Source organism: Aquarana catesbeiana, linkage group LG04 (assembly GCF_042186555.1).
Source record: "Aquarana catesbeiana isolate 2022-GZ linkage group LG04, ASM4218655v1, whole genome shotgun sequence".
NCBI lineage: Eukaryota > Metazoa > Chordata > Amphibia > Anura > Ranidae > Aquarana > Aquarana catesbeiana.
Window position 1 is genome coordinate 134,850,481 of NC_133327.1, and position 25,973 is coordinate 134,876,453.

The window sequence follows — 25,973 nt, forward strand, 5'->3', positions numbered from 1 at the left end:
CAGCCTGACTTCCTTGGCCCTAATTTTATTATAGGGGAAATGATTTTGGAAATTGACCCAGAACCCCAGTACGGCAAGACACCACTTAGCCCCCCACCATGGTGACTTGATAAAAAGGGCACAAGTATGTAGAAGAAGGAGGCATTGCTGTGCAGACCATTAAAAAAAAAAATTATAATATATATATATATATATAATAATAATAATAATAATAATAATATTCAAGATTGTAAGTTTATATGCATATAACTATATGGTCATCCTTTGGTTCAAGGTGCTAACAGACAGTGCTTGTCTGTAAAGACTCTCATCTGCATGTTTTGAAACACCTATAATGCCCCTAGTAGATGCATTTTTTTTTATTAAAGAAAGTAGTATTTTCTTCTAAAGTATTGAAGTGATTTGGCAATGTGTGCCATAATGATTGGTGTGAGTTTGAATGTTCAGTTTATTTAAGCTCCCAATTATATATTAGTGACATAATACATATTACCGTAAGTAAAATCTGTATAATTCTATAAAGCTTGCTGAGCCAAAGCCTCTTTCTTTTCACCCCTAAGTCCCCACACATTGAATAAAGCGCAGTGATTCCATTGGAATGTTGATCCTGAATGTATACACACATGGCTTCTATTTGTCCTCTAATCAGGATAAAGGCCCTTAATTGAGGAGCCAGGCTACTACTGATCAGAGGCTGCTCAGGTATGAGGGTTTCCCTTGACAGACAATAAAATTCTTCTTCTCTCCTCCCTACACAGACGTCAATGTTGCTCTGAGGAAGATCGCCACTCTATTGAAGCCGGACAAAGATATCATTCAGAATGGGGAGCACATGGTGATTAAGACACTGAGCACTTTTAGGAACTACATCATGGAGTTTGATGTGGGAAAGGAGTTTGAAGAGGATTTGTCTGGAGTAGATGATCGCAAATGCATGGTAAGAATTAAGGCCAGATTAGCCCATTTTTTTAACAAAGAGTTCCTTAGTGAGCAGATTAGTTTCGCATTCTCTTGGTGTGTTAGCCTCTGCTACTTCTGCTGGGAGGAGATGTTTTGTATTCAGCATTCTTTCAGCGGAGCAGTCATTGCTCTTGTTTCTTCATCCTACATACTGTCAACCAGTTTTCCTGGACAGTTGTTGTACATGAAAGTGTAATCTGAATACTAATCTTGCTGTACAAACTGCTTCCAAGGTAAAGGTTCATTTTGTTACATGAAATGACTCTTGTTTTTGAAGAAGTTTTGATCATTCTGACATTTCCTTTTGTCACTGGGGAAATTAATAACATTCGGGGAACTACTTCTTACTGGTGTAGGCACCATTTACATGGGCGTTTTGCCATGCAGCGCATCCCAACGGCAGGAATCTGTTGATTCCTGAAGCTGGGATTGACAGCTGTGTGTGAATAGCTGTGGGCGCCAAATTTGTACACTGAAATGACAGGCTGTTGACAGCCGACAGTATATTCATGCCTGTTCACCATGCCTGTTCACACAGCCAGCAACCACATGACGTGATTGCGGCTGGACATATTTTGTGTGCGTCCAGCTGTAATCGCTGGCTTTGCAAGCAGGCATGAACAGCTGTGACCGCCTACATCCTGTCGTTACAGTGTACAGGCTTGGTGGCTGCTGCTATCCACACACAGCTATCAATTCCAGCAGCAGGAATGGGCAGATTCCTTCTGCTGAACTTTGCAAAATGCCCATGTGGATAGTGATTCAAATCCTATTAAAATTATGGCTCTGTACTGGTCTTCAGGCAGTGAAAACCAACATTTTGTCCTGCCCCTGTTTATATACAGAATGCATTGAAACTACTGTAGCGATACCCCTGAAGGAGCTGCTTTTGTATGTTCAGTCCGTTACTCTGCCTCTCAACCCTAATAACAGTCTCAGCCCCCTCTGGCACACCTGGCAATAGTGTAAGTGCAATGACCAATGAGACACACACACGTTATGCTAAAACAGAAATTGTCTTTACTGCAATATTTCTGTGGAAGAATAACGGACAGTACCAGTATATAGTTTTATCAACTAGAGAGCAATAACTGAGATTTAAGAGCAATATATAGTATCTCACAAAAGTGAGTACACCCCTCACATTTTTGTAAATATTTTATTATATCTATTCATGTGGCAACACTGAAGAAATTACACTTTGCTACAATGTAAAGTAGTGAGTGTACAGCTTGTATAACAGTGTAAATTTGCTGTCCCCTCAAAATAACTCAACACACAGCTATTAATGTCTAAACTGCTGGCAACAAAAGTGAGTACACCCCTAAGTGAAAATGTCCAAATTGGGCCCAATTATCCATTTTCCCTCCCCGGTGTCATGTGACTAGTTAGTTTTACAAGGTCTCAGGTGTGAATGGTGAGCAGGTGTGTTAAATTTGGTGTTATCACTCTCTCTCATACTGGTCACTGGAAGTTCAACATGGCACCTCATGGCAAAGAACTCTCCGAGGATCTTAAAAAAAGAATTGTTGCTCTTCATAAAGATGGCCTAGGTTATAAGAAGATTGCCAAGACCCTGAAACTGAGCTGCAACACGGTGGCCAAGACCTTACAGCAGATTAACAGGACAAGTTCCACTCAGAACAGGCCTCACCATGGTCGACCAAAGAAGTTGAGTGCACGTGCTCAGCGTCATATCCAGTGGTTGCCTTTGCAGAATAGACGTATCAGTGCTGCCAGCATTGCTGCAGAGATTGAAGGGTTGGGGGGGGTCAGCTTGTCAGTGCTCAGACCATACGCCGCACACTGCATCAAATTGGTCTGCATGGCTGTCGTCCCAGAAGAAAGCCTTTTCTAAAGATGAAGCACAAGAAAGCCCGCAAACAGTTTGCTGAAGACAAGCAGACTAAGGACATGAATTACTGGAACCATGTCCTGTGGTCTGATGAGACCAAGATGAACTTATTTGGTTCAGATGGTGTCAAGTGTGTGTGGCGGCAACTAGGTCAGGAGTACAAAGACAAGTTTGTCTTGCCTACATTCAAGCATGGTGGTGGGAGTGTCATGGTCTTGGGCTCAGGGCCGGTACAGGGGGGGGGGGGTGGGAGGGGCGGCTGCCCTGGGCAGAGTGTGGGAGGGGCGCCGGGTTGCCAGTAATAAGAATCACAGAATAGTCAGGCTTCACACCGCTCTTTGCTGCATCCTCTGTTGCTGCTACAGTCTGCCCAGAAGCGGGGCTAACGATGCGCCCACACTTATTGGCTGCCTCCTCTGTACAGTGACTGTCACTGAGTGACATCCATGTCCTATCTCAGAAGCTAGAGAGTACACTCTGTCCCAGGCCGGGCTTGAGTTCCTCTTACTCTTGCCGGCTCCATCAGGGTTGTCACAGGAAGAGCTTCTCTACAGGGGGCGGAGCAAGAAGATAAAACTACACTGTAGCACCAATCACTGCTTCCTGCTCAGCACTGCAGACATCAGAGCTCAGCACAGGGCAGAGTGAAGATGTGAGCAGATGGATGGATGGATAGTTTCTGTCTTCTGCAACTGTGAGTCCTGATCTGTACTGAAATCTAAACTCAATCTGGCTGTGCTGTAAACCTGCTGTACTCTGCACTAAATGAAAAAAAGTAAACCTGTTTAATAAGGTGAGATATGCAGGGAGTTTTCAGTGTTCTACAAAGTGTGGAGTGTGCAGAAACTCCATGCCATGTCTTTGCTGCATCTGTGAGTGACACTTGTAGCTGCAGCAAAGATCGATACAGTGGTTGTGGAGCACAGTGTTAGATGGCCCCTATCCCTTGCTGCCATGTAAGGAACCCAGCCAAAATGTAAGTTTCTTTCCTCTGTGCTCTGTATGTGTAAACATGGCAGTCAGCTCCCCTGATCTCTCTGTCAGTGTGTCCTGCTTCATTCATCCCCTGCCTCTAAATTACAGCTCAGTGCAAGCACAGGAAAAGGTACAGGGACAGAGCTGCTCTGACAGCCCCCCCACATTGTCAGCAGAGATGGAGGAGAAGTCCTGAGGTCTAAGTACAGAGCTCTGTGTATGTGCACACTGGGGCAGTGCTGAGAGAAAGGCTGGGAGATTCCAGCTGTACAAACACATTATTTGCCATAAACCTCATTGGGAATCAGAGTCCCCCATGTCAGAGTGTGATCTCCTCGTTCTCTTTCCCAGGTTCACTTGGAATCGGCGAGCAGAAAGTAGAGGTGTGCTGAAGTGTGGTATGGTGGATCCTGTTTTCCATAGGCTTGTGATAAACAGTATGTTCTAAATTGGCACAGGAACTACCAGGGATATAGTAACTGATAAAACTGTCAGGATTACCCAACTCCTAGCAAACCAGACTTGAAGTACAGTATGTCACAATTATGATCCAGTTGTTGGTGTCAACTAGCCAGCAGCAGGACTAGCCTGTCAGCATGGTAGCAATGTCAGGTGATGACTTCCTCTGCTCTCAATAGCAAACCTGTCACCAGCAACATGGTCACAAGTGTGGAATAGACATTAAAGCGGCATTAAACCCACAAACAAACATTTATTATATTGCAGGTTACCAATTCCTAGATGTGATGGCTGCATTTGTTTTCTCTTTTAGGCTTTCTTTCTTTTGTTTTTATCTGGTGATCCAGCCAGCAAGTCTGTTGTTTTTCAAAAGAACAAACTCACTTGCAGATACAGAGATGAGACAAACCATTTACCACTGACAGGGGGGTGCTTACAATGGTCACCATATATTTAAGTAAAATCTTTTTACTAAAAAAAGGGGAAAAAATATGTTACAGTAAATTATAAAGTGTAAACTGGAGTTTTACTTCAATTTCTAGTGTATCTAAATCTGTTAGATAAATGAATACTCCCCCAGACTGATAGTGCTGCTGTCTGCTGTGCCCCCTGTGCTTTTTAATCCAGAGTGGGAGCCTAAAGCCTAAAAAAACAAAAAAACAAATGCAGCCACCACATCTAATGATTGGTAAGCTGCAATATATTACATTTTGTTTTTCAGGTTAATATTTCTGAACCACTCCCCAGTTCATGCATACTAAAGTATTGTAGATATACTGAACATAAACAGTAAAAGAACTTTAAAGTAGACCCTCCCAAGCCTAAAAACATTTGGATCTTATGAATGCCCCCCCTCCACAGTCATAAAGGTCTGAACTCTGCATCACTACTGACCCCTGAAATCTGCATCTGAACCCTTGCACTGCGCATCCCTGTGACATACTGAAGCAGAGCATGATCCCCTCCCTTCAGAGACTGGGCCACAGGGCATTATTCCAACATAATGACCCCAAACACACCTCCAAGACGACCACTACCTTGCTAAAGAAGCTGAGATTAAAGGTGATGGACTGGCCAAGCATGTCTCCAAACCTAAACCCTATTGAGCATTTGTGGGGCATCCTCAAATGGAAGGTGGAGGAGCGCAAGGTCTCTAACATCCACCAGCTCTGTGATGTCATCATGGATAGGTGGAAGAGGACTCCAGTGGCAACCTGTGAAGCTCTGGTGAACTCCATGCTCAAGAGGGTTAAAGCAGCGCTGGAAAATAATGGTGGCCACACAAAATATGGACACTTTGGGCTCAATTTGGACATTTTCACTCCCTTTTGCTGCCAGCGATTTAGACATTAATGGCTGTGTGTTGAGTTATTTTGATGGGACAGCAAATTTACACTGTTATACAAGTTGTACACTCACTACTTTACATTGTAGCAAAGTGTCATTTTTTCAGTGTTGTCACATGAAAAGGTATAATAAAATATTTACAAAAATGTGAGGGGTGTACTCACTTTTGTGAGATACTGTAGCTCTCAATCCTACATTCAAGTTTCTTTCAGGGGATACCAAACGCTAGAATGTCCCCAAGAGCAGAGGCACACTTAAATGGCAAATAAAGTACAATATGACACTATAAATTGGATTGGTGACCTTTACTCAGATTGGCTCTATGAGTCCAGGGAGGAGGAGAGCAGAGGAATGACCCTCTTTGTGTCAGGTCTCTCTCTCCTGTCCCCTGACACCACAGGTCCAACTTTTAATACTTTATTCAAATCAACATGTAATGGCTTAGATAAACTGTTCCACACACCCGATGCATATACAGAGTATGGCACTAGTAGCTTCAGTCCTTTTGAAGAAAAATTAAAATGTTGTGTCTTTAGCTAGCCACTTTCGTTGGTGCACTTAAACCCCTGGATAGCAGGGCCAAACAACACAACTGGCCTGGATTATCAAGTAAAGCAGGAAGGATCTTTCTCAGCAAGTTGAGAGGACAATGATGTCTGTATACAGTGTCCACAGAAATGGATGGCCTTTTCCTTTTATCCCTGTGGCACTACAAGTGTCAGCAAGATGACTACCAGCAATGATGTCTGTATAAAGTGTTCAACTCCTTCTGTGGTGCAGTGTCGTTGTTTCCTGCCAATGAACAAAAGCCCTCTCACCAATACTGCGGTCAAGGCCCAAACAAAGCTTCCTGGAACAGCAGGCTCTCCTGGCGCCCCCACTGGTTACCTCACACTGGAACGCTTCACCATCGGTGCAGATGTGCCTGGATGTGCACCTGGGATCCCCCTCTCTCAGGCTGGAAGTCCCAACTGGCGACAGTGGCCTGAATTGCCCAGGGAAATCACCTGAGACAACATCTCTCCCTCAGGTCTGATCTCTTCCTCTGCTTTGTGCTGACTGAATTCTCCTCTAGGAATCAAAATGGAGTCTCTCCTTTCCTGCCAGAAGAGCATGCTGGGATTTGTAGTCCTGCCTCTTTAAAAGTCAGTGAAGCCGCTCTGTGCTGAGACTTCATATTCCAACGTCATTTGCAGTTGCTGCTTGTTAAAGCCCTATCAATTGGTTCCTGTAACTGCTCCTTTAATTGGCTTTCTTCCTCCTGCCAATAGGAACACAGGGGAGGAACAGAATAGCCTGTGTGTGTGTGTGAGAGGAGAGGGAGGGGGGTGAAAAGCCCATGCAGACACTGACAGGCAGCTCTCTCCCTCTTTCGGCCTGGAAAGCCTGCGCACATTGTGGCGGCCAGCTTGGCGGGGTCGCGGAAGAAACAAGACACCCGCTACACCACTATATGCATACTGGCTGTAATAACTGCAGTTTTGCAAGGAGTTCCCCGAAAACCTGGCGCAAAAGTCACGGTTAAACAATTTATACCTTATACCCACATATCCAATACATTGGCAACAAATGGGATTTAAAAGGTGTCACCTCTACATAACACTTAAAGGGTAACTTAAGGGTAACTCCACGTTCGTGGGGAAAAAAAATAGCGAATAAAAAAAATAATATAGCATTTACAATTGCCACTCAAGTCATATTTTAATTGAATGTTATTAAAAATTACCTTTCCTTTTCAATCTGCAACTGTAAATTTTCTGTGAAATGCAATATGGCTACCTGGAGGTGTTCTGTACACAGAATGTGTACAGAACACCCCCCAGATATGTAATTTCCTGCTTGTGTGATTGGCTCACTGATTTTCCCCAGAAGTCTACACTAAGATACAAGTCAGATATCAGGTATCCCCTGCAACAAAAAAATGTGATTTTTTTTTTTTTTGTAAGATGCTCCCAATAGAAAATCACATCCAAAGGGATGCAGACCCTGCAATTTTCCTCATTAGAGCTTTGCAGGTGCGGCAGCTGGTTGATAATAAGAAACCACTCCAATTAGACTCACTTCTGCACATGGGCACAGACAAACGCATAGATTTCTTCAGAATAACAAAAGGTAGAAATCTGCAACAAAGTTTGTCAAAATCCTTGCAATGTACAAAGATCACCCAGAGGGGAATGTTTTTGTTTTTTTTCAACAAAAGTGGAGTTACACTTTAAAGCAGAACTATTTTCATTGGCCCGGCAGAGATGACCTCAAGGGAATTCATTTATCTTGGCATTGCCTAAATTTGTACACTGAGCTGCGCGTGAGCAGCTCAGTGTAAAGAGCATGCAGGCAGCAGACAATGATCACTTTTCACTTTAACTATATAAAAATATATTTTTTATTATTTACAACTTAATATTTCCATAAACACATCATAGAACATACATAACAATTAATACTTGGGTCATCCAGGCCATGCCCCAACAGGGTGGTTACACGTTTGGTAGATCACCTCTTCTTCCTGCTGTTTGCTCTGCAAGGGATTCCCTGAAAAGCTCGTCAAAGTCACGGTCAAATGATCTGCACCTGATACCTGCTGCAAAGTCCACAACATGTGCTGGTCACAAAGAGTCAGACCGTTCCCATATTTACAAGAGCCACACAAAAAAGAGATATTGGTAGCCTTAAATGCAGCAACAAAGTGGTGTGGATATACAGTACATAAGACTTTCCATGTAGATATGGGGCTAAGTGATTTTCCATGGGGTGGCTTTGACATTTAGACAAAGTGGGTTGATTTCGTAAAACTGGAGAGTGCAAAATCTGGTGCAGCTGTACATGGTAGCCAATCAGCTTCTAACTTCAGCTTGTTCAATTAAGCTAATACCTGGAAGCTGCTTTCTATGCAGCACTGCACTAGATTTTACAGATTGGTAAATCAACCCCAGTGTGTCACGTTGCAAATTCTGAGTGACCATGTGGACATATTCATACAGATGTCTTTGTAATGCACCCCAGGGCAGACTCTGCAGTTTGAATGAAGCAATTAGAAGTATAAGCTTTTTATTTTATTGCAGTTCAGGAGCTTCAAATCTACTGCTGAAATGCGTTAGAGTGATAATGAGCAGATCTGCTACACTCCGATTGATATTGCCCCCAAGCTCCCAGGCCCTGTGCAAAGCAAGACATTACAAGAAGACTCATTCTATCTTAACTTCTATAGTGAAAGAATCAGAAGCCTCTTCTGCCATAGTAGGGTGGCTGCTATGACAAAAGTTTGGGATGGAGTATTGAATGCTGGATTGGGTGAGTTAAGTATATACCATGATATTTCCAGGTAATGCTTTACTCATCCTATAGCATATATAGTATAGTAATGTTAATGGAGGTCTGTGAAAATCTGCAAAGAACTGTACATTTCTCTGATTTCTGCACTGGTTCCTCCAGTTTTCATATTTATGTTGTGGGCTACAAGAAACACATTTTCCACAGATACAGAATGGGCATACGTATTCCAATAACTAACACTAGAATGTTTGAAGTAACAGTTTTACTTGTAAAGAAGTACGGTAATTGTTATAAGCTGTGTTTCTTTTTATAGAATAATGTTTTATACACTACAAAATTCCAATTAGGTGCAGCATAATAAAAAGTAGAAGTTAGATCATTTACAACAATAATCCCTCAGCATCAGACTGGTTCATATAGTCTGGATAGATAAATAAAGAATAAGAGAATGTAACTTTGCAAAGTTTTATAAGGAGATGAAAGTGAGTCCTGGTAAACAGAATATGTGAAGGTAACATTTTTTTTAACTTCTGTTAGTGATGGAGATCCTCTAATTGGTCTTAGAGTGTGTAAAGCTTTAGTATGAGATTTCAGTCAACGTCCGAAGGGTCATGGTCCTTATAATGTTCCACAGTGTAGGGTCCAGCATGGATCAATGGGGTTAGGTAATGATCGAAGATGAAAAGAAGAGAGAGAGCGAGACCATGGCAGAAAAGGAAAGAAGGGGAGCAAGAGTTTGGGTGTCAGGGGGATTGGCGTAACCTGAAATCTGTATGTCAACTGTCTATGATTATAACAAAATAGATTCAAATTAGGGGGAATCCAAAAAAAACTATCCAAACAGACCATGCATCTAGATGAGTATTTGTTGTGATATCATTACATCAGTTCTTCCAAAAGCCGTATGCGTGAGAGTTCAGTAAACCATTCTGCAATCGTAGGGGTGGTCATGGATTTCCAATGTCTGTCTGCAAACCACAATTCTGCCAGTATCTAAAAAGAAGCATAGTAGACCCCACCTGGCCAAGGAGACTGGGGCAGTGCACTGGTAGGGTGGTGAAAAAATACCCCTCTCCATTGAAATTAACAGAAAGCGCTTCAAAAGCGCCTGAAAAGCTCTTCAAAAGTGCTAGTTGTTTTACTGGCAGTTTGCAAGCGCCTCAGTGTGAAAGGGGCCTAAAACAATGGTAAATGGCCACTAAAACTAGCTTTACCGTCGACGCCCCCCCGCCCCAGTGTGAAAGTGCCCTTAGGGTCTGATAAGTAAAATTTCATTAGACCCCTGGCCCTGGTGTCCAAACTGTGACCTTTTTGCACTTATTGTGTGGCCCTCAGAGCCCTTGCAGACAGCAATCTGTTTTGGTGCCTACTCAAGCCAGTGAAGGAACCCTTTTCTTTAGGTCGGGTTCACACATATGCAAATTGGATGTGGGTTTCCCCTTCATCCAATTCACATGACAGGCGAGTGTGACCGGCTCTCAATGGAGTCGGTTTACACATGTCAGTGGTGGGTGCGGTCCGGATTGAAAAAGGGTCCGGTGCGTGTTTGGTTCCGGTTCAGGTGCAAATTCTGGCAAAAATTTGGACCTGAGTCGCACCTGAACCGGTGAACAAACATTAACCCACAGCCGTACATGTGTGCCTCAGAGTGACTTCATGTGGTTATTATAGTTAGTTTTTTTTATTTTTACACTCTTACTTTTTTCTGGGCTGTCCACCCCTTTTCACTTTTTTGTGTTTTTTCCTCTGATCTTTCATATTGAATTTTGCTAAAGAAATATCAAATGTGGCACAAGTCATTTTAAAGGGGCTGTAGGTTGCACAAAGGGGAAAGCTTTGACTTTTTTAGAAGGCCTGTAATGGCAGTGATCTCTAGAAGTCTCATGTAATGAGTCTTCAGTCTATGACTCTCTTGAAGCGTGTCCTCAGTCTCTAACAACTTCTTCTATGGCAGTGGTTCTCAACTCCTGTCCTCAGGACCCACTAACAGGTCAGGTTTGCAAGATAACTAAAATACATCACAGGTGATATTATTATTATTATTATTATTATTATACAGGATTTATATAGCGCCAACAGTTTACGTAGCGCTTTACAAATCATTTGCTGCTCAATGATTGCAGTATTCTAGTCTTCATCTCCCCAAGGTAATACTTAAAATCTGGCCTGTTTCCGTGTTTCACCGAAAATAAGACCTACTGCGATTTTCGAGAAGGGCTGCAATATAAGCCCTACCCCGAAAATAACCCCTAGTGTAGAGTGCTTGTGTGTATAGTGTATACACTACTCTGTTGCAGTAGTGTATAGCGTAGACTGTGTGTGTCAATTGTGCCAATTACCTTCGGAATAGAGCAGCTCCCTGTGCAGAGCTCCGGCGGGCTAAAGTGGCAGGCTGCACTCAGCTAATCTTCCCCTCTCCAATTTGTCAGCGGGGGATCTCGGGCCCCCTCCTCTGCAGACCTCCAGCGTGTCAATATAAGAAGGTATGTAGCACAACATCTCAGCATGCAGCAGTTTTGCATTGTGTGATTCCAAAATTCTACAAGCACTTTTACACGGGGGATTCGTGACAGGAAGGCAGAGAGACGGCACATGGCATGATAAGACCTACCCCCGAAAATAAGCCCTACTGTGTCTTTTGTTGTCAAAATTAATATAAGACCCGGGCTTATTTTTGGGGAAACACGGTAGTGGGTCCCGAGTACAGGAGTTGAGGACCACTGTTCTGTATCATGCTTGCAGTCTCTCAACACCTCACGCTGCTCGTCTTCTGTTTCTAAAATCTTTCTCTAACTTTATGTCCATTGAATATTAAATGTGGCCCTTTAGGCCCCTTTCACACTGGGGCGGTTTGCAGGCGTTATTGCGCTAAAAATAGCGCCTGCAAACCGCCCCTAAACAGCCTCCGCTGTTTGTTCAGTGTGAAAGCCCGAGGGCTTTCACACTGAAGCGGTGCGCTGGTAGGAGAAGAAAAAATCTCCTGTCAGCCGCATCTTTGGAGCGGTGAAGGAGCGGTGTATTCACCGCTCCTGCCCATTGAAATCAATGGGACAGCGCGGCTATACCACGGTAATACCGCGGCTATAGCCGCGCTATACGAGGGGTTTTAACCCTTTTTCGCCCGCCAGCGGGGGGTTAAAACCGCACCGCTAGTGGCCGAATACCGCGGTAAAACAGCGCTAAAAATAGCGCTGTTTTACCGCCAACGCCCCCTACCGCCCCAGTGTGAAAGGGGCCTTAATGTCAGGGGCCACACTTGAGTTCACCTATATCACATAAGTTGACTAGCACTGCATTTCATGGTAGTCTTTGCATCTTTTGGAGGAAGATTACTTGCGTTTAAAGTGGAGTTCCACCCAAAAAAAAAAAAAAATACATTAAAAATCCTAAAAAAAAATACAAAAAAAATTTGGATATTTTTTTTTTTTTTTTACTTACCTCTAAATGCCTGTTGCTAGGGGGTCCCTCGTAGTCTGCCTCTTCCAGTGCCTGGGCTGGTGACATCACTTCCCCCTCGGCACAGGAAGGGCTCAGCTCTGCTCCCTCCCTCCTGTCAATCATCTGGGACCCATTACAGGTCCCAGGTGACTGAGCGGCCAATCACGGCGCGCGGCACCGCTCGCGCATGCGCAGTGGGTGCCAGGCTGTGAAGCCACAGCCCGGCGCCCACAGTTGCAATGCCGGCGGCGCTGAACGGAGGGGGAGACGAGCGGTGCTTCGATCCCCCGCATCGCTGGACCCTGGGACAGGTAAGTGTCCAATTAAAAGTCAGCAGCTGCAGTATTTGTAGCTGCTGACTTTTAATTTTTTTTTTTTTTTGACTGGACCTCCTCTTTAATGTTTTGTGTTCTAAATTCCCCATCCAATCCCATATTTCCTTACTATGTTTATATATAGATGTTCTGGTATAATGGAAACATTTTAGATTTTTAAAGCTAAGCTAATTTACTTTGAGAGGAAAATAATCAGGGTCATTATCTGGAGAGGACTTATCTGTTCTTCCAGAACATAGTGATGTGATTTATGTGCTAGTTGAAGGCCTAGTGGTCATTTCAGATGAGAGTACACAGCTTTGAATTACACTTACATATACATGAACATCTGGATGAAATCAGCTAAGCGCCACCCGATGACCAGTGTAAACATTCGTTTCCTCTTCAGTTTATTCACCTTCGTTCATGTTATCCCTTTACATAGAAATCACGTTGTCCTCGTAACCCCATTGTTTAATGTTCAGGGGGGAGCAGAGGGTCAAAGCATAAGGGTTATATGCCACAGGATGAACTGTTTAATATCCTCTATATTATTATTATTATTATTATACGGGATGTATATAGCGCCAAGAGTTTGCGTAGCACATTACAACATTTAAAGCAGAACCCCACACAATCTGCTTCCTTTTTTTTATTTTTTTTTATTTTTTAATCTGCAATAGCAGTAAAGTTAAGTGTCAGGAGGTGTATGTCACTTTACATATTGTTGTATTTTACACTTTCATAGAAGCCAGATAGTATAGCTAGCATTGTACTTCCAATGCTACTGCGCTCATACACAGAAACTGTAATTTCTCTATTTCTCTGCATTTGGAGATTTATTTGTATAATTTTAGCATTTAAAGGGCATGCGCACCCAGGGCTGGTGCAAGGATTTTTGACACCCCAGGCGAAACCTCATTTTGCTGCCCCCCTGGCTCTGTCCTTGAATCCACCCCCTTTGCATCAGTGTGACAGAAGCTGGCGCTAGCATGCGGCTGTAGTAGAGAGCACTGATGATAGAGTTAGGGGATGTTTGCTTCCACTCCATCAGGACATGACCTCCAGTGCTACATCTCTATAATGCAACTACAGAGCGACTGCCTGAGTAACATGCAGCAGAGCGGCACCCCTTACCTCTCCCTAGATATGCACGCTTTATCCCAGCAGCGCCCTCTAGAGGTTATAACATTTATTACAGTGGTATTTACAGTATAATACAGCACCGAAAACTTACATAGCAGCCGGGCGTCCTAGGCAGCAGTGCACCCTAGGCGGCCGCCTAGTTTGCCTAGTGGTAGCACCGGCACTGTGCGCACCTTTTTTTTGTACATATTTATTTATTTATTTTTTGGTCTAGCCTTTGTTTGGTGCAGCGGCTTTTTGGTGTGGTTAACCACTTCAGCCCCGGAGGATTTTACCCACTTCCCGACCAGAGCACTTTTTGCGATTCAGCACCGCGTCATTTTAACCGACAATTGCGCGGTCGTGCGACATTGTACCCAAACAAAATTGACTTCTTTTTTTTCCCACAAATCAAGCTTTCTTTCGGTGGTATTTGATCGCCTCTGCAGTTTTCATTTTTTGTGCTATAAACAAAAAAGAGCAACAATTTTGAAAAAAAACGCAATATTTTTTCCTTTTGCTATAATAAATATCCCCCCAAAATATATAAAAGACAATTTTTTTCCCTCAGTTTAGGCCGATATGTATTCTTCTACATGTTTTTGGTAAAAAAAAAAAAAAAAAAAAAAAAATCGCAATAAGCTTATATTGATTGGTTTGCAGAAAATTTATAGCGTCTAGAAAATAGGGGATAGTTTTATGGCATTTTTAGTTTTAATTTTGCTTTTATTAGTAATGGCGGCAATCTGCGATTTCTTTCGGGACTGCGACATTATGGCAAACACATCGGACATTTTTTACACTATTTTGGGACCATTGTCATTTTATACAGCGAACGATGCTATAAAAATGCATTGATTATTGTGTAAATAACACTGGCAGTGAAGGGGTTAACCACTAAGGGGCGATGAATGGGTTAAGTGTGTCCTAGGGAGTGATTCTAACTGTGGGCTGTGGGCTTCAACACACAGGACAGTGATCACAGCTCTCAATGACAGAAAGCAGTGATATCTGTCCTGTCACTAGGCAGAACAGGGAAATGTTTTTTTTACAAAAGCATCTCCCCGTTCTTTCTCTCCGTGACACGATCGTGGGCACCCAGGTGACATCGAGTCCGCCGGATCCACGGTTACAGCCACGGAGACCGGCGGGTGCGGGCCCACAACACCGCTTCTTAAAGGGGACGTACCTGTATGCCCTTTTGCCTACCAGCACCATTCTGCCGATGTACATCGGCATGCGCTGGTCAGCAAGCGGTTAAACTAAGTGCAGGAATTATTTTTATTATTAGTCAATTTTAAAGGGTTTACAGAAAGCACAGATATAGGAGAATTCATACGTAAAGAACCTGTGATGACAGAAGTCTCTAGCAGTCTCATGTAACATGTCCCCAGTCTCTGACAGTCTTCTGCAGCACACATAAAGTAACTTTTGTCTGTAACAATATTTTTGTATATTTTTTGACATTGTATTTAAGTTATTTTAAACAAACAAACAAAAAAACGGCCAAATAGCAACGTTTGATATTTAGAGACATTAACACAAGCATGCACCAGCATTAAAACTGCAAAATAAAATTTCCACCCATTTTTTTTTTTTTTCTAACATATTTACTACTAAATACTTGTTACAGTGTAACTAAAAGCAATATTATTATTATTATTTATTATTATTTTTAGTTTTGGATAGAGTGGAAAGGGATTAGAACAACTTTCAGTTTAATTGCTATCTGTGTTTCCATTAGAGCAGGGATCATCAACCCCCGGGCCGCGGCCCACTGCCGGGCCGTGGCCTGTTTGCAGATAGGCCGCGAAGGCTGCACTGTCTGACGAGCGGCGGTGGAGCGAGCAGAGAGATGACATCATCTCTCACTGCCCGCCCACATCACCGCTGTTCCGTGCTCACAGTGGGGCCACTATACTGAGGTGAGCGAGCAGAGAGATGAGATCATCTCTCACCACCCGCCTGCATCGCCGCTCTTCCACGCTCACAGCGGGGCTGCTATAATGCTGGAGGTGAGGCGGGGGAGCAGAGAGCTGACATCATCTCTCACTGCATTATGGTGAGTTGAACTATTTCATTATATATTACAATGTAGTAATAGAAATAATGTGCTTCAATCATCCTGACATCATATCAATGATGGTGCTGGGATGATTGAAGCGCCAACACCAGCCATTGCCCTGATAAATTGCCCGCCTAAAGCCGCATACAAAACACCCCCCGGGCCTTGGCACAATTTTCTTCAACAGCGCCGGTCCCCGGTGCCAAAAAGGTTGGGGACCACTGCATTAGAGAGATTTACCCTCTCTATTTGTCCTGTTTACTGTAATCTCCAAAAGTAAAAGAAAATTCCACATTTTTGGTTGGCAACAACGTTTTTGAATTTTTATCAGCAGTGGAGTTCATGGGCTGTTTTCTGAACGCCATGAAATCGCGTTCAGTAGTCGTTTTTCAGACCACAAAAAACGTCAAATGCTCACAAACGCTGATAAATGCTCAAAAACGTGGCTCACCAGTGTTTTTTTTTAACGTTTTTGATCCATTGAAAAAAAACATTTAAAGAAAAATAAAAACACTAAAAACCGCTAACATGGAAAAACGCTAATAAATTGCAAAAACATAAAAAAAACATTGAAAGACTCACTACAAAGCTACTGGCGTTTTTATAACGTTATTTTAACCTCCAGTGTGCATGGAGCCTTATAGAGGGCAAATCTTCCAATGGGGACACTAGTTTAGGTGACCCTGATGACACCCTGGACTTTCCTCACTTTGGAGGGATTTCCACTCACTTCCTGTTTCTACTATGGCACAGGAAGTGAAGGGAAATCTACCCAATTGGACACAAAAAAAGACAGAGGTTATAACCCTCCTTTTACTCTATCCAAAATGAAAAAAAAAACATATAGCTAGGTGATTTGACATAAACAACCCATTCCCCCTAATTTGTGCTACTACATACTACTACTGGCATGCATGCTCTGCCTTTTTTTATTTTATTTGGGCTATTGCTGCTTCAGCGCTATTCATAATCAGTGTAAGGGGACCAGCAGAAGCAGAGAACATAAAGCATAATGGTTCTACAACGTCACTGTGCACTTCTGGTTCCATGTGAAACCTGATTGGGAGATCTGGAGTTGTGCACAGCATTGCCTAAATCCTCCTATTCATTGTTTGCATAAAATACTTTATCCCCTACTGTGTAATGAGGACTCATATATATTGAGTAGGAAAAGAGTAAGTGACAGCAGCCCCAAAGCAATTTTAAAAGGTGTCCTTCCTTTTTTTTTTTTTCCTTTGATCACTACTGAGCATCTGATAAATACGGTAAAAAACAAAAGGTCATACAGTGTATCCGGAAAGTATTCACATCGCTTCACTTTTTCCACATTTTGTTTATGTTATAGCCTTATTCCAAAATGGATTAAATTCATTATTTTCCTCAAAATTATACCTCATAATGACAACGTGAAAGAAGTTTGTTTGAAATCTTTGCAAATTTATTAAAAATAAAAAAACAACAAAAAATATCATGTAAATAAGTAATCACAGCCTCTGCTCAATACTTTGCACTTTTGGCACCAATAACAGCCTCAAGTCTTTTTGAGTATGATGTTACAAGCTTGGAACACCTCTTTAGGGCGACACGGGTCCCGCGATTGGGGTGATATTGAGTAATAATGGCATCGCAAATGTGTTGCACGTTTTGCCGCGATTCTGATTTGCGGGCAGAATCGTGGCGGTTCTGCCAGTGATACAGAACGCCCAGGTGTGAATGGAGCCTTACAGTCCCACTAGGTGTCTTCAGAGCGCACAACACTAGGGTGACTTTGAGTTTCGCCTTGTATACAATGTACTCCCATTCTGTCTGAGTGAAGTTTGATAAAGGCCACCACACTGGCTAGGATTTCTGCTCTAAGTTTAAGATACACCTTGGCATCCCGAAGTTGCAAGTAAGCGTTTTCGGTTGCTTAATTTTTTTAAAAAGGACACTAGTACGTCAGCCCACTGTTTCTTGGGTACCTTTTTCACATCCTACTTATCTCTTAAAAATGCATAGTGGGAAGATTTATCAGTTTTGTTGCACAGTAAGGTCATGCTAAGCAGGAGCAGTAGACAGAAAAAAAAAAACGGATTTAAGCTGGATGCACTTGGATGTTTTTTACCAGTTTGATCACCCTGCACTTACAGTAAAATAATGACTAGCCTATTGTGAATCCAGCACAATGTCTAATAAACCTGAATATAATGCCAAACCACACTGAAGTCTACGGAAGCTGAATCTTGTTTTTTTTTTTCTGACCTTTTTCAAGGCCAATTTGTATGCTTTTGCCAAAAAAAAAGGGCATGGGTAGCTGGGCACTTCCATGAGGGACATGTACCAAAGCAAAAATAAAATTAGAAAAAGCAGGGAGAGGGTTTTTTGCAGCTTGAAACTCAACACTGAAAATACACATATCCTTTGAATAACATGCTTTGGGCATGCCATAAACCTGTGGGAAATTGCGGATGCAGTGGGATTTACTTCTTTAAAAGTGACATTAGGTGATAGCAGTGACCTCTCCAAATGATAGATCCCACCAATGTTTGTAAACAAGCCAGCAGGGGTCCTGGGTAACATGATTGACCAGAGAGGGTCATAACCATGTTTGGACCATGTTTGAACATAGATGACATACTGAGTTCGGGGGAACTCCTCTTTAACCGATTCCGGACTGCCCACCATACATATACTGCGTCAGGACGGCCTGGCTGCGCGAGACAACTTGCCTGTACGTTGTTTCCTCTTCCTGGGTCTAGGGCGCGCACCCCAATTAGCAGGTCCGGTGGCCGCGGTGGCTGCTGGCCACCCGCGATCATTCGTAGGACAGGCAGAAGGACGGTCTTCTTATGTAAACAAGGCAGACCACTGCCTTGTTTTCCTTCTAATCAGCAACACATATGTCTCTCTTCCTCCAGTCAGTCCATCCCCCACACAGTTATAAATCACTCCCTAGGAGCACACATAACCCTTTGATCGCCCCTGATGTTAACCCCTTCCCTGCCAGTGTCATTTATACAGTAACAGTGCATTTTTTTAGCACTAATCACTGTATTGGTGTCACTGATCCCCAAAAAGTGTTACTTCGTGTCAGATATGTTCACCACATTGTTGCAGTCCTGCTAAAAATCTCTGATTGCCGCCGTTGCTAGTAAAAATAAATAAAAATGCCATAAAAATATCCCATAGTTTGTAGATGCGATAACTTTTGCGCAAACCAATCAATATACGATAAGTGGGATATTTTTTACCAAAAATATGTAGCAGAATACATATTGGCCTAAATGAGATTTTTTTACATATTTTGATTGGATGTGTTTAACCGCTTGCCGACTGCCTCACGCAGATATACTGCGGCAGAAGGGCTTGTACAGGCAAAACCACGTACCTGTACGTTCCCCTTGAGGAGACAGCCAGCGGGTGCGCCGACGGCAAGCTCTATGAGTTGGGTCGCGGGTCCCGCGGACTTGATTCGCCGCAGGGAGGAAGAACGGGGAGATGCTAATGTAAACAGCATCTCCCCGTTCTGCCTAGTGACAGTGTCACTGGATCTCCGCTCCCTGTCATCGGAGCAGAGATCAGTCACATGTCACACACAGCCATGCCCCTCCCAGCTAGAAACACGCCCCTAGGACACACTTAACCCCTACACTGCCACCTAGTGGTTAACCCCTTCACTGCCAGTGTCATTTACACAGGAATCAGTGCATTTGTATAGCACTGATTGCTGTATAAATGACAATGGTCCCAAAAATGTGTCAAAAATGTCCGATGTGTCCGCCATAATGTCGCAGTCACAATAAAAATCGCTGATCGCCGCCATTTAAAAAAAAAAAAAATTTAATAAAAATGCCATAAAACTATCCCCTATTTTGTAAACGCTATAACTTTTGCGCAAACCGATCAATAATCACTTATTGCGATTTTTTTTTTACCAGAAAATATGTAGAAGAATACATATCGGCCTAAACTGAGGAAAAAAATTGTTTTTTTATATATTTTTGGGGGATATTTATTATAGTAAAAAGTAAAAAGTAATGCGTTTTTTTCAAAATTGTCGCTCTTTTTTTTGTTTATAGCGCAAAAAATAAAAAGCGCAGGGGTGATCAAATACCACCAAAAGAAAGTTCTATTTGTGGGAAAAAAAGGACGTCAATTTTGTTTGGGAGTCACGTCGCACGACAGCGCAATTGTCAGTTAAAGCGACGCAGTGCTGAATCGCAAAAAGTGCTCTGGTCAGGAAGGGGGTAAATTCTTTTGGGGCTGAAGTGGTTAATAGCAGAAAGTAAAAAAATATTGTTTTTTTTTTTTTTCAAAATTGTTGGTCTTTTTTTTTGTTTAAAGTGCAAAAAATAACCACAGAGGTGATCAAGTACCATCAAAAGAAAGCTTTATTTGTGGGGAAAAAAAGGACATCAATTTTGTTTGGGTACAGTGTCGCACGACCATGCAATTGTCAGTTAAAATAATGCAGTGCCGTGTCACAAAAAATGGCCTGGTCATTAAGGGGGTAAAACCTTTCGGGGCTGAAGTGGTTAACCTGAAGCTCATGCCCACTAGTAAGTGTGTAATTCTTGCTGAACAGAATAAACATACTTCTCTTTAGGCAACAAACATGCAATGACCCATAGATCAGAAAAAAAACGTTTCTAAAATTTTACCTCCCCTATGTATCGATATACCATTAATGTACTTCTTTTGCAGAAATAAAAAAAGCTTTCTCTTTTATCTTACACACCCCTTTATATCCGTGTCCAGCTGGCTGTAAAACAAAAACTCCATTATTTCTCCATTACTTCCTGGACAGACCTTGGGATGTGACACAGAAAGTAGTTTACCAGCTGATCTCATTAGGACAGACTCTGCATCTGCCCTCCCTCCTTCCAGAAGATCACTACCACCCACCGCCTCGGGTGCATGTTTTTCTAAAGCAATCAGAGAATACCTTTGTCACTAAGGCTGGATTCACCCCTATGCATTTTTAGTGCTTTTTGCATTTTGCAGATTTGCACTACAGAACTTGTTCCATAGGGAACCATGTTGAATGGACTGTAGTGCAAATCTGCAAAATGCAAAAAGCACAAAAAATGCATAGGTGTGAATCCAGCCTCAATACACAGCCATAGATAGTTAATTTGACAGAGTGTGCAGGAGCTGAGCGATCAGATAACAGCCTATGTGGATAGTGCTGTAGTATTGAAAACAGGAGAAGCATGTCCTGGGTTCAGTAAAGCTCACCATACACTGTACAATCTCCTTTAGATCTACCATCAACTATGTAGTGCAAGGGCCTGCCTGATTGGATACAGAGTGGTTGGATAGATGGTGTGTCCTATTATATCATTTTGGTAAATCTAAAGGAGATTGTACAGAGATTGTATAGTGTATGGCCACCTTTTATACACCTAACTAGTTGCGCTTTCAGTGCCATTAATTGTTAACGGCACACCACAGAGTTACACAAAAACAATGCGGCTCCATTCACATCTGTGTGCTTCCAAATGCATGGAAAACTACACAGAAAATGCGCACTTTGCCTTGTGTTTCAGAAACACACTGCAAACACACCAAACAGAATGAGCTTCTTTGGAGGGGTTGTTGCACAAAGGGCAGCCCATTCAGGTGAATGGGCATCCCTATGCGTGACAAGCAAAAATGCCCCCCCCCCCCCCCCCCCCAAAAAAAAAAAAAACGCTTGCAGGAATGTGAGTTCCGGCTTCGCAGAGATGTAAATGGGGCTTGACAGCTGAGTGTCTCCCTCCACTCCCTCCTATGTACTTGTATAAAGCTAGCCATGACAACATATGCTTTGGAATGTAGAGCCAAACGTACACTGTGTTGTCATGCCAAAGAGGAAGGTAGGGGCACACTATATTTCTGTCACATCAACAGTGTTTTTATTCTGTACTTGCAGCATGTTTAAAAGAGCTGTGTATGTATTCCAGAAATGTACTAAATATGTTTTTTTGTTTGTCTGTTTTCTGTAACATTTTGCCTTGATGCTTAAAAATAAAAACAAAAGAAGAAGGGAAAGAAAAAGGCTGCTGACCACTGGATGGCACTCCTCTGTTTTAAACAATATAAACATTTTCAGGTGTACATTTACTAAAAAAAAAAAAAGAAAAAAAAAAAAAAACTTTGAAAATAAATTACATTCCCTTGCAAGAAACCTAGACCAGCCATATCTCTGTATGAGCAAGTATGTAAATCTTTAGAAAATCAATCTTAGAAATCTAAATCAATCTTTAGAAAATAAATCAATCTTTAGAAATCTGCTAGCTTATCATAAACATTTAGTATTTAATTGACTTTCATTAACTCTTCCTTGGGAATGTGTTTTCCAGTGATATCTCTATATTCACTGTCAGTGCAATGCACGTTAAAGTTAAACAATGTCATCAAAAATTGTTATGTAAATAATCAAAATACCACTTTTCTGTTTTGAACCATTTGTCGGCTTACAGTATAATAACAAAAAGTTCAAGATATGTTTTAAAACCGTGTACCAAAGAAAGACTTCCGTCCTTAATTTTGAAGTCCCGGGTGCCAGCCATGGTGATCTGAGGGCTGCATGGGGATAAGTGATTGATAGTGGTGAGGCAAAAGAGAGGTTGGTCAGCAGGTCAGTGAAGGATCAGTGTGGAAGGGCTTTTAGGCTGGATTCACACCTATGCAGTTTTAGTGCTTTTTGCATTTTGCATATTTGCACTACAGTCCATTTGACATGGTTTCCCATGGAACACGTTCTGTAGTGCAAATCTGCAAAATGCAAAAAGCACTAAAACTGCATAGGTGTGAATCCAGCCTTAAGGCTTTAGTATGCCTCATTGCGTTGCGTTTTAACATATGCTTTTCTCCTCACTTCCTAGGATGTACAAACGCAGGGATCCTCAAACTACGGCCCTCCAGCTGTTGCAGAACTGCACATCCCATGAGGCATTGTAAAACTCTGACATTCACAGACATGACTAGGCATGATGGGAATTGTAGTTCCTGAACACCTGGAGGGCCGCAGTTTGAGGATCCCTGGTACAAAGGGTCTACAAAGGGTCTAGAGCACAGCAAAGAATCCAAACTTGTGCTGGTCTGCTGGTTTTCCTGTGCGTTGAGGTGTGTTTTATTGCACTGATATGCTTTACCATGCGTTGTGGTACAGTAGGGCTTACTTACTTTTTTCTGCTGCAAACCAGCAAATATCAAAGCAATGTACCCATCTGTACTGCTCCAAATCATATGGCAGCAGCTCATCTGGTGTGAATGGACCCTTAAAGTACAGGGTCCTGACAAAGAAGCTTTGAAGGTCTGAGTGTTGAGCCAGATGTGGTGGTGGTGGGGGCAATGCACTTAGAGGCAGCAGTAGGAGAATGATGTGCAGGGAGGTGAGTGCTGGGGTTTGCAGATTGCAGTGGTGGTGAGGGACAACGGCTAGCCAGTAGGCATTGTGAACCAGGGTGCAGTGAATGGATCCATTTTTCAGGGCGTTGCAGTGTATGGTGTACAAATGTTCACGCTAATTGGGCACTCGAATTAAAGCTGAAGCTTAGTTAAAAAGGTTGTGGATACAACACCAGAGACATAACTTACCTCTGAAGAAGTGCGTTCCTTGTCCTGCTGGCCTCAGCTTACTGTGGAGATCTTCCCTCCACTGATGCTGGATACTCCCCACAATGGTGATCTTCTGATGCTGAGAGGGTTAAGATCAGTGGCTGTGATTATGAAACCTCTACACTGTATCCTTTCTGTCCTCCTCTTTGATTCACAGAACTTGTAGTATTCTTTCACAAAATGCAAAGTGCTCTGTGATTGGAGGAAGCCAATCCTGTCATCCATTTACCTATCCTCTTTTAAAATTACCCTTTGCATCCTGGGAAACAATACTACAAATTCTATGAATGGGTGAGAAAGATAGAAGGGGAGGAATAATCACACCGATGCTTCAAAGTCACTGATCTTAAAGCCCTTTAAAATTTAGCCAAAATAAAAATTTTAAAAAATCAGCACAAGGAACATTACTTACAATCGATTTGATTTGTCCTTTGTGCTGATGGCTCCTGCTTTAGTTGAAATCATCTATCCTCCGATTTCGCCCCCCCCCCCCGCAGCCATAAGGCTCCATGCACACTGGAGCTCATAAATGGCCGTTCTGAACGTCGGACTGCTGGCAGGAAACCGCTGCTTTAAAAACGTGATTTTATCAGCGTTTTGCATTGTCGTCAATGCACCTTTAGCGGCGCTAGCTTTTAACCGCGTTTCTCTGCCTCTATTCAAAATCAATGGTTCCCTATGGGAGCCCATTGATTTGAATAGAAGTCGCACCAGAAGTTGGATCATTATGATCTGACTTGCGGTGCGACTTGTGTGCTGAGGATGAAAGGGAACCCCGCCACAATGGAAAAAAAAATGATGCGGGGTTCCCCCCTCAGACAATACCAAGCCCTTCGGTCTGGTATGGATTTTAAGGAGAACCCCCTACACCGAAAAAACGGCATGGAGTCCCCCCCAAATCCATATCAGACCCTTATCCGAGCACGCAGCCCGGCCGGTCAGGAATGGGGGTGGGGTTGAGCGAGCCCCCCCCCTCCTGAACCATACCAGGCCACATGCCCTCAACATGGGGGGTTGGTGCATTGGGGCGCCCTGCGGCCCCCCCACCCAAAAGCACCTTGTCCCCATGTTGATGAGGACAAGGGCCTCTTCCCGACAACCCTGGCCGTTGGTTGTCGGGGTCTGCGGGCGGGGGGCTTATCGGAATCTGGGAGCCCCCTTTAATAAGGGGGCCCCCAGATCCCGGCCCCCCACCCTATATGAATCGTACCCCTACCCATTCACCTGGGAAAAGTGTCAAAAATAAAACACACTACACAGGTTTTTAAAGTAGTTTATTAGTCAGCTCCGGGGGTCTCTTCCTTCTTCTCCGTGCTCTCCGGCCTCTTCTCCCGGTCTCCGGTGCCTTCTCCCACTCTCCGGTTCTTCTGCCGTGTCCTCCGCTATCTTCTGCTCTTTTGCCGCTCTTTTGCTAGCGGTGGCCCGGTCTTCTCCGCTGTCTTCTTCCCTTTTCTCTTCTTCCGATGTTGACACGACGCTCTCTCCCACTGTAATGCCGTGTGCGCGGTCCGCAACGACTTATATAGGGATGGGGCGTGGTCACTGGGTGATGTCACCCGGTGACCCCACCCCTTATTACGTCAAAGTCCCATCATGCCCCGGGACTGTGACGGAGAAGAAGGAAGACACCCCGAAGTCGGAAGAAGACCCCCAGAGCTGACTAATAAACTTTAAAAACCTGTTTAGTGTGTTTAATTTTTGACACTTTTCCCAGGTGAATGGGTAGGGGTACGATGTACACCATACTCATTCACATAGGGTGGGGGGGCGGGATCTGGGGGCCCCCTTATTAAAGGGGGCTCCCGGATTCCGATAAGCCCCCCGCCCACAGCCCCCAACAACCAACGGCCAGGGTTGTCGGATAGAGGCCCTTGTCCTCATCAACATGGGGACAAGGTGCTTTGAGGTGGGGGGAGCAGCGCCCCCCCTGACCTGAAGCACCTACCCCCATGTTGAGGGCATGCGGCCTGGTACGGTTAAGGAGGGGGGGCGCTCGCTCGTCCCCACCCCCTTTCCTGACCAGCCGAGCTGCATGCTCGGATAAGGGTCTGGTATGGATTTTGGGGGGAACCCCATGCCGTTTTGTCAGCGAAGGGGGTTCCCCTTAAAATCCATACCAGACCGAAGGGCTTGGTATTGTCTGAGGGGGGAACCCCACGTCATATTTTTTTTTGACGTGGGGTTAGAGGTAAGTTCTGTCCCTGGTGCTGTATCCACAACAACATTTTCAACTAGTGCACTTTGTTACATGGGACAATAAATTACAGCCCTCCAGAACACATGAATATATCCAAGGTTAAAAAAAATATAGCATTAAATAATACAAATGTGGAGCTAACCCTTGAAGGGGCCGATGGAAATATATTGAGTCCCAATTACCTTACCAGAGGCTGACTATCCTGTTTCCAGTCTTATTAGCATACCGACAGGCTCCAGTCTAAGGGTCTTTTTTAAGATTAGCAGCCTCATAAATAGTGAGCCAGTACATCTATGACCTTATAAGAGCAGTCATAGTCCTTGAGTAACTTCTGGCATCTCACCGTCTAAAAGTTTCCACACCTGGAACTTACTTAGTTAC

At 43.3% G+C, this 25,973-nt stretch overlaps 1 protein-coding gene across 1 annotated transcript in view; it reads left to right on the plus strand.

Annotated features, from left to right (window-relative positions):
- LOC141139503 (retinol-binding protein 1) overlaps positions 1-25,973 on the plus strand; it is a 75,820-nt gene that overhangs the window by 7,327 nt on the left and 42,520 nt on the right. The window contains exon 2 of the mRNA XM_073625691.1: positions 759-937. Within this exon, the coding sequence (XP_073481792.1) occupies positions 759-937 (179 nt within the window). The remainder of the gene's footprint in view (positions 1-758; positions 938-25,973) is intronic.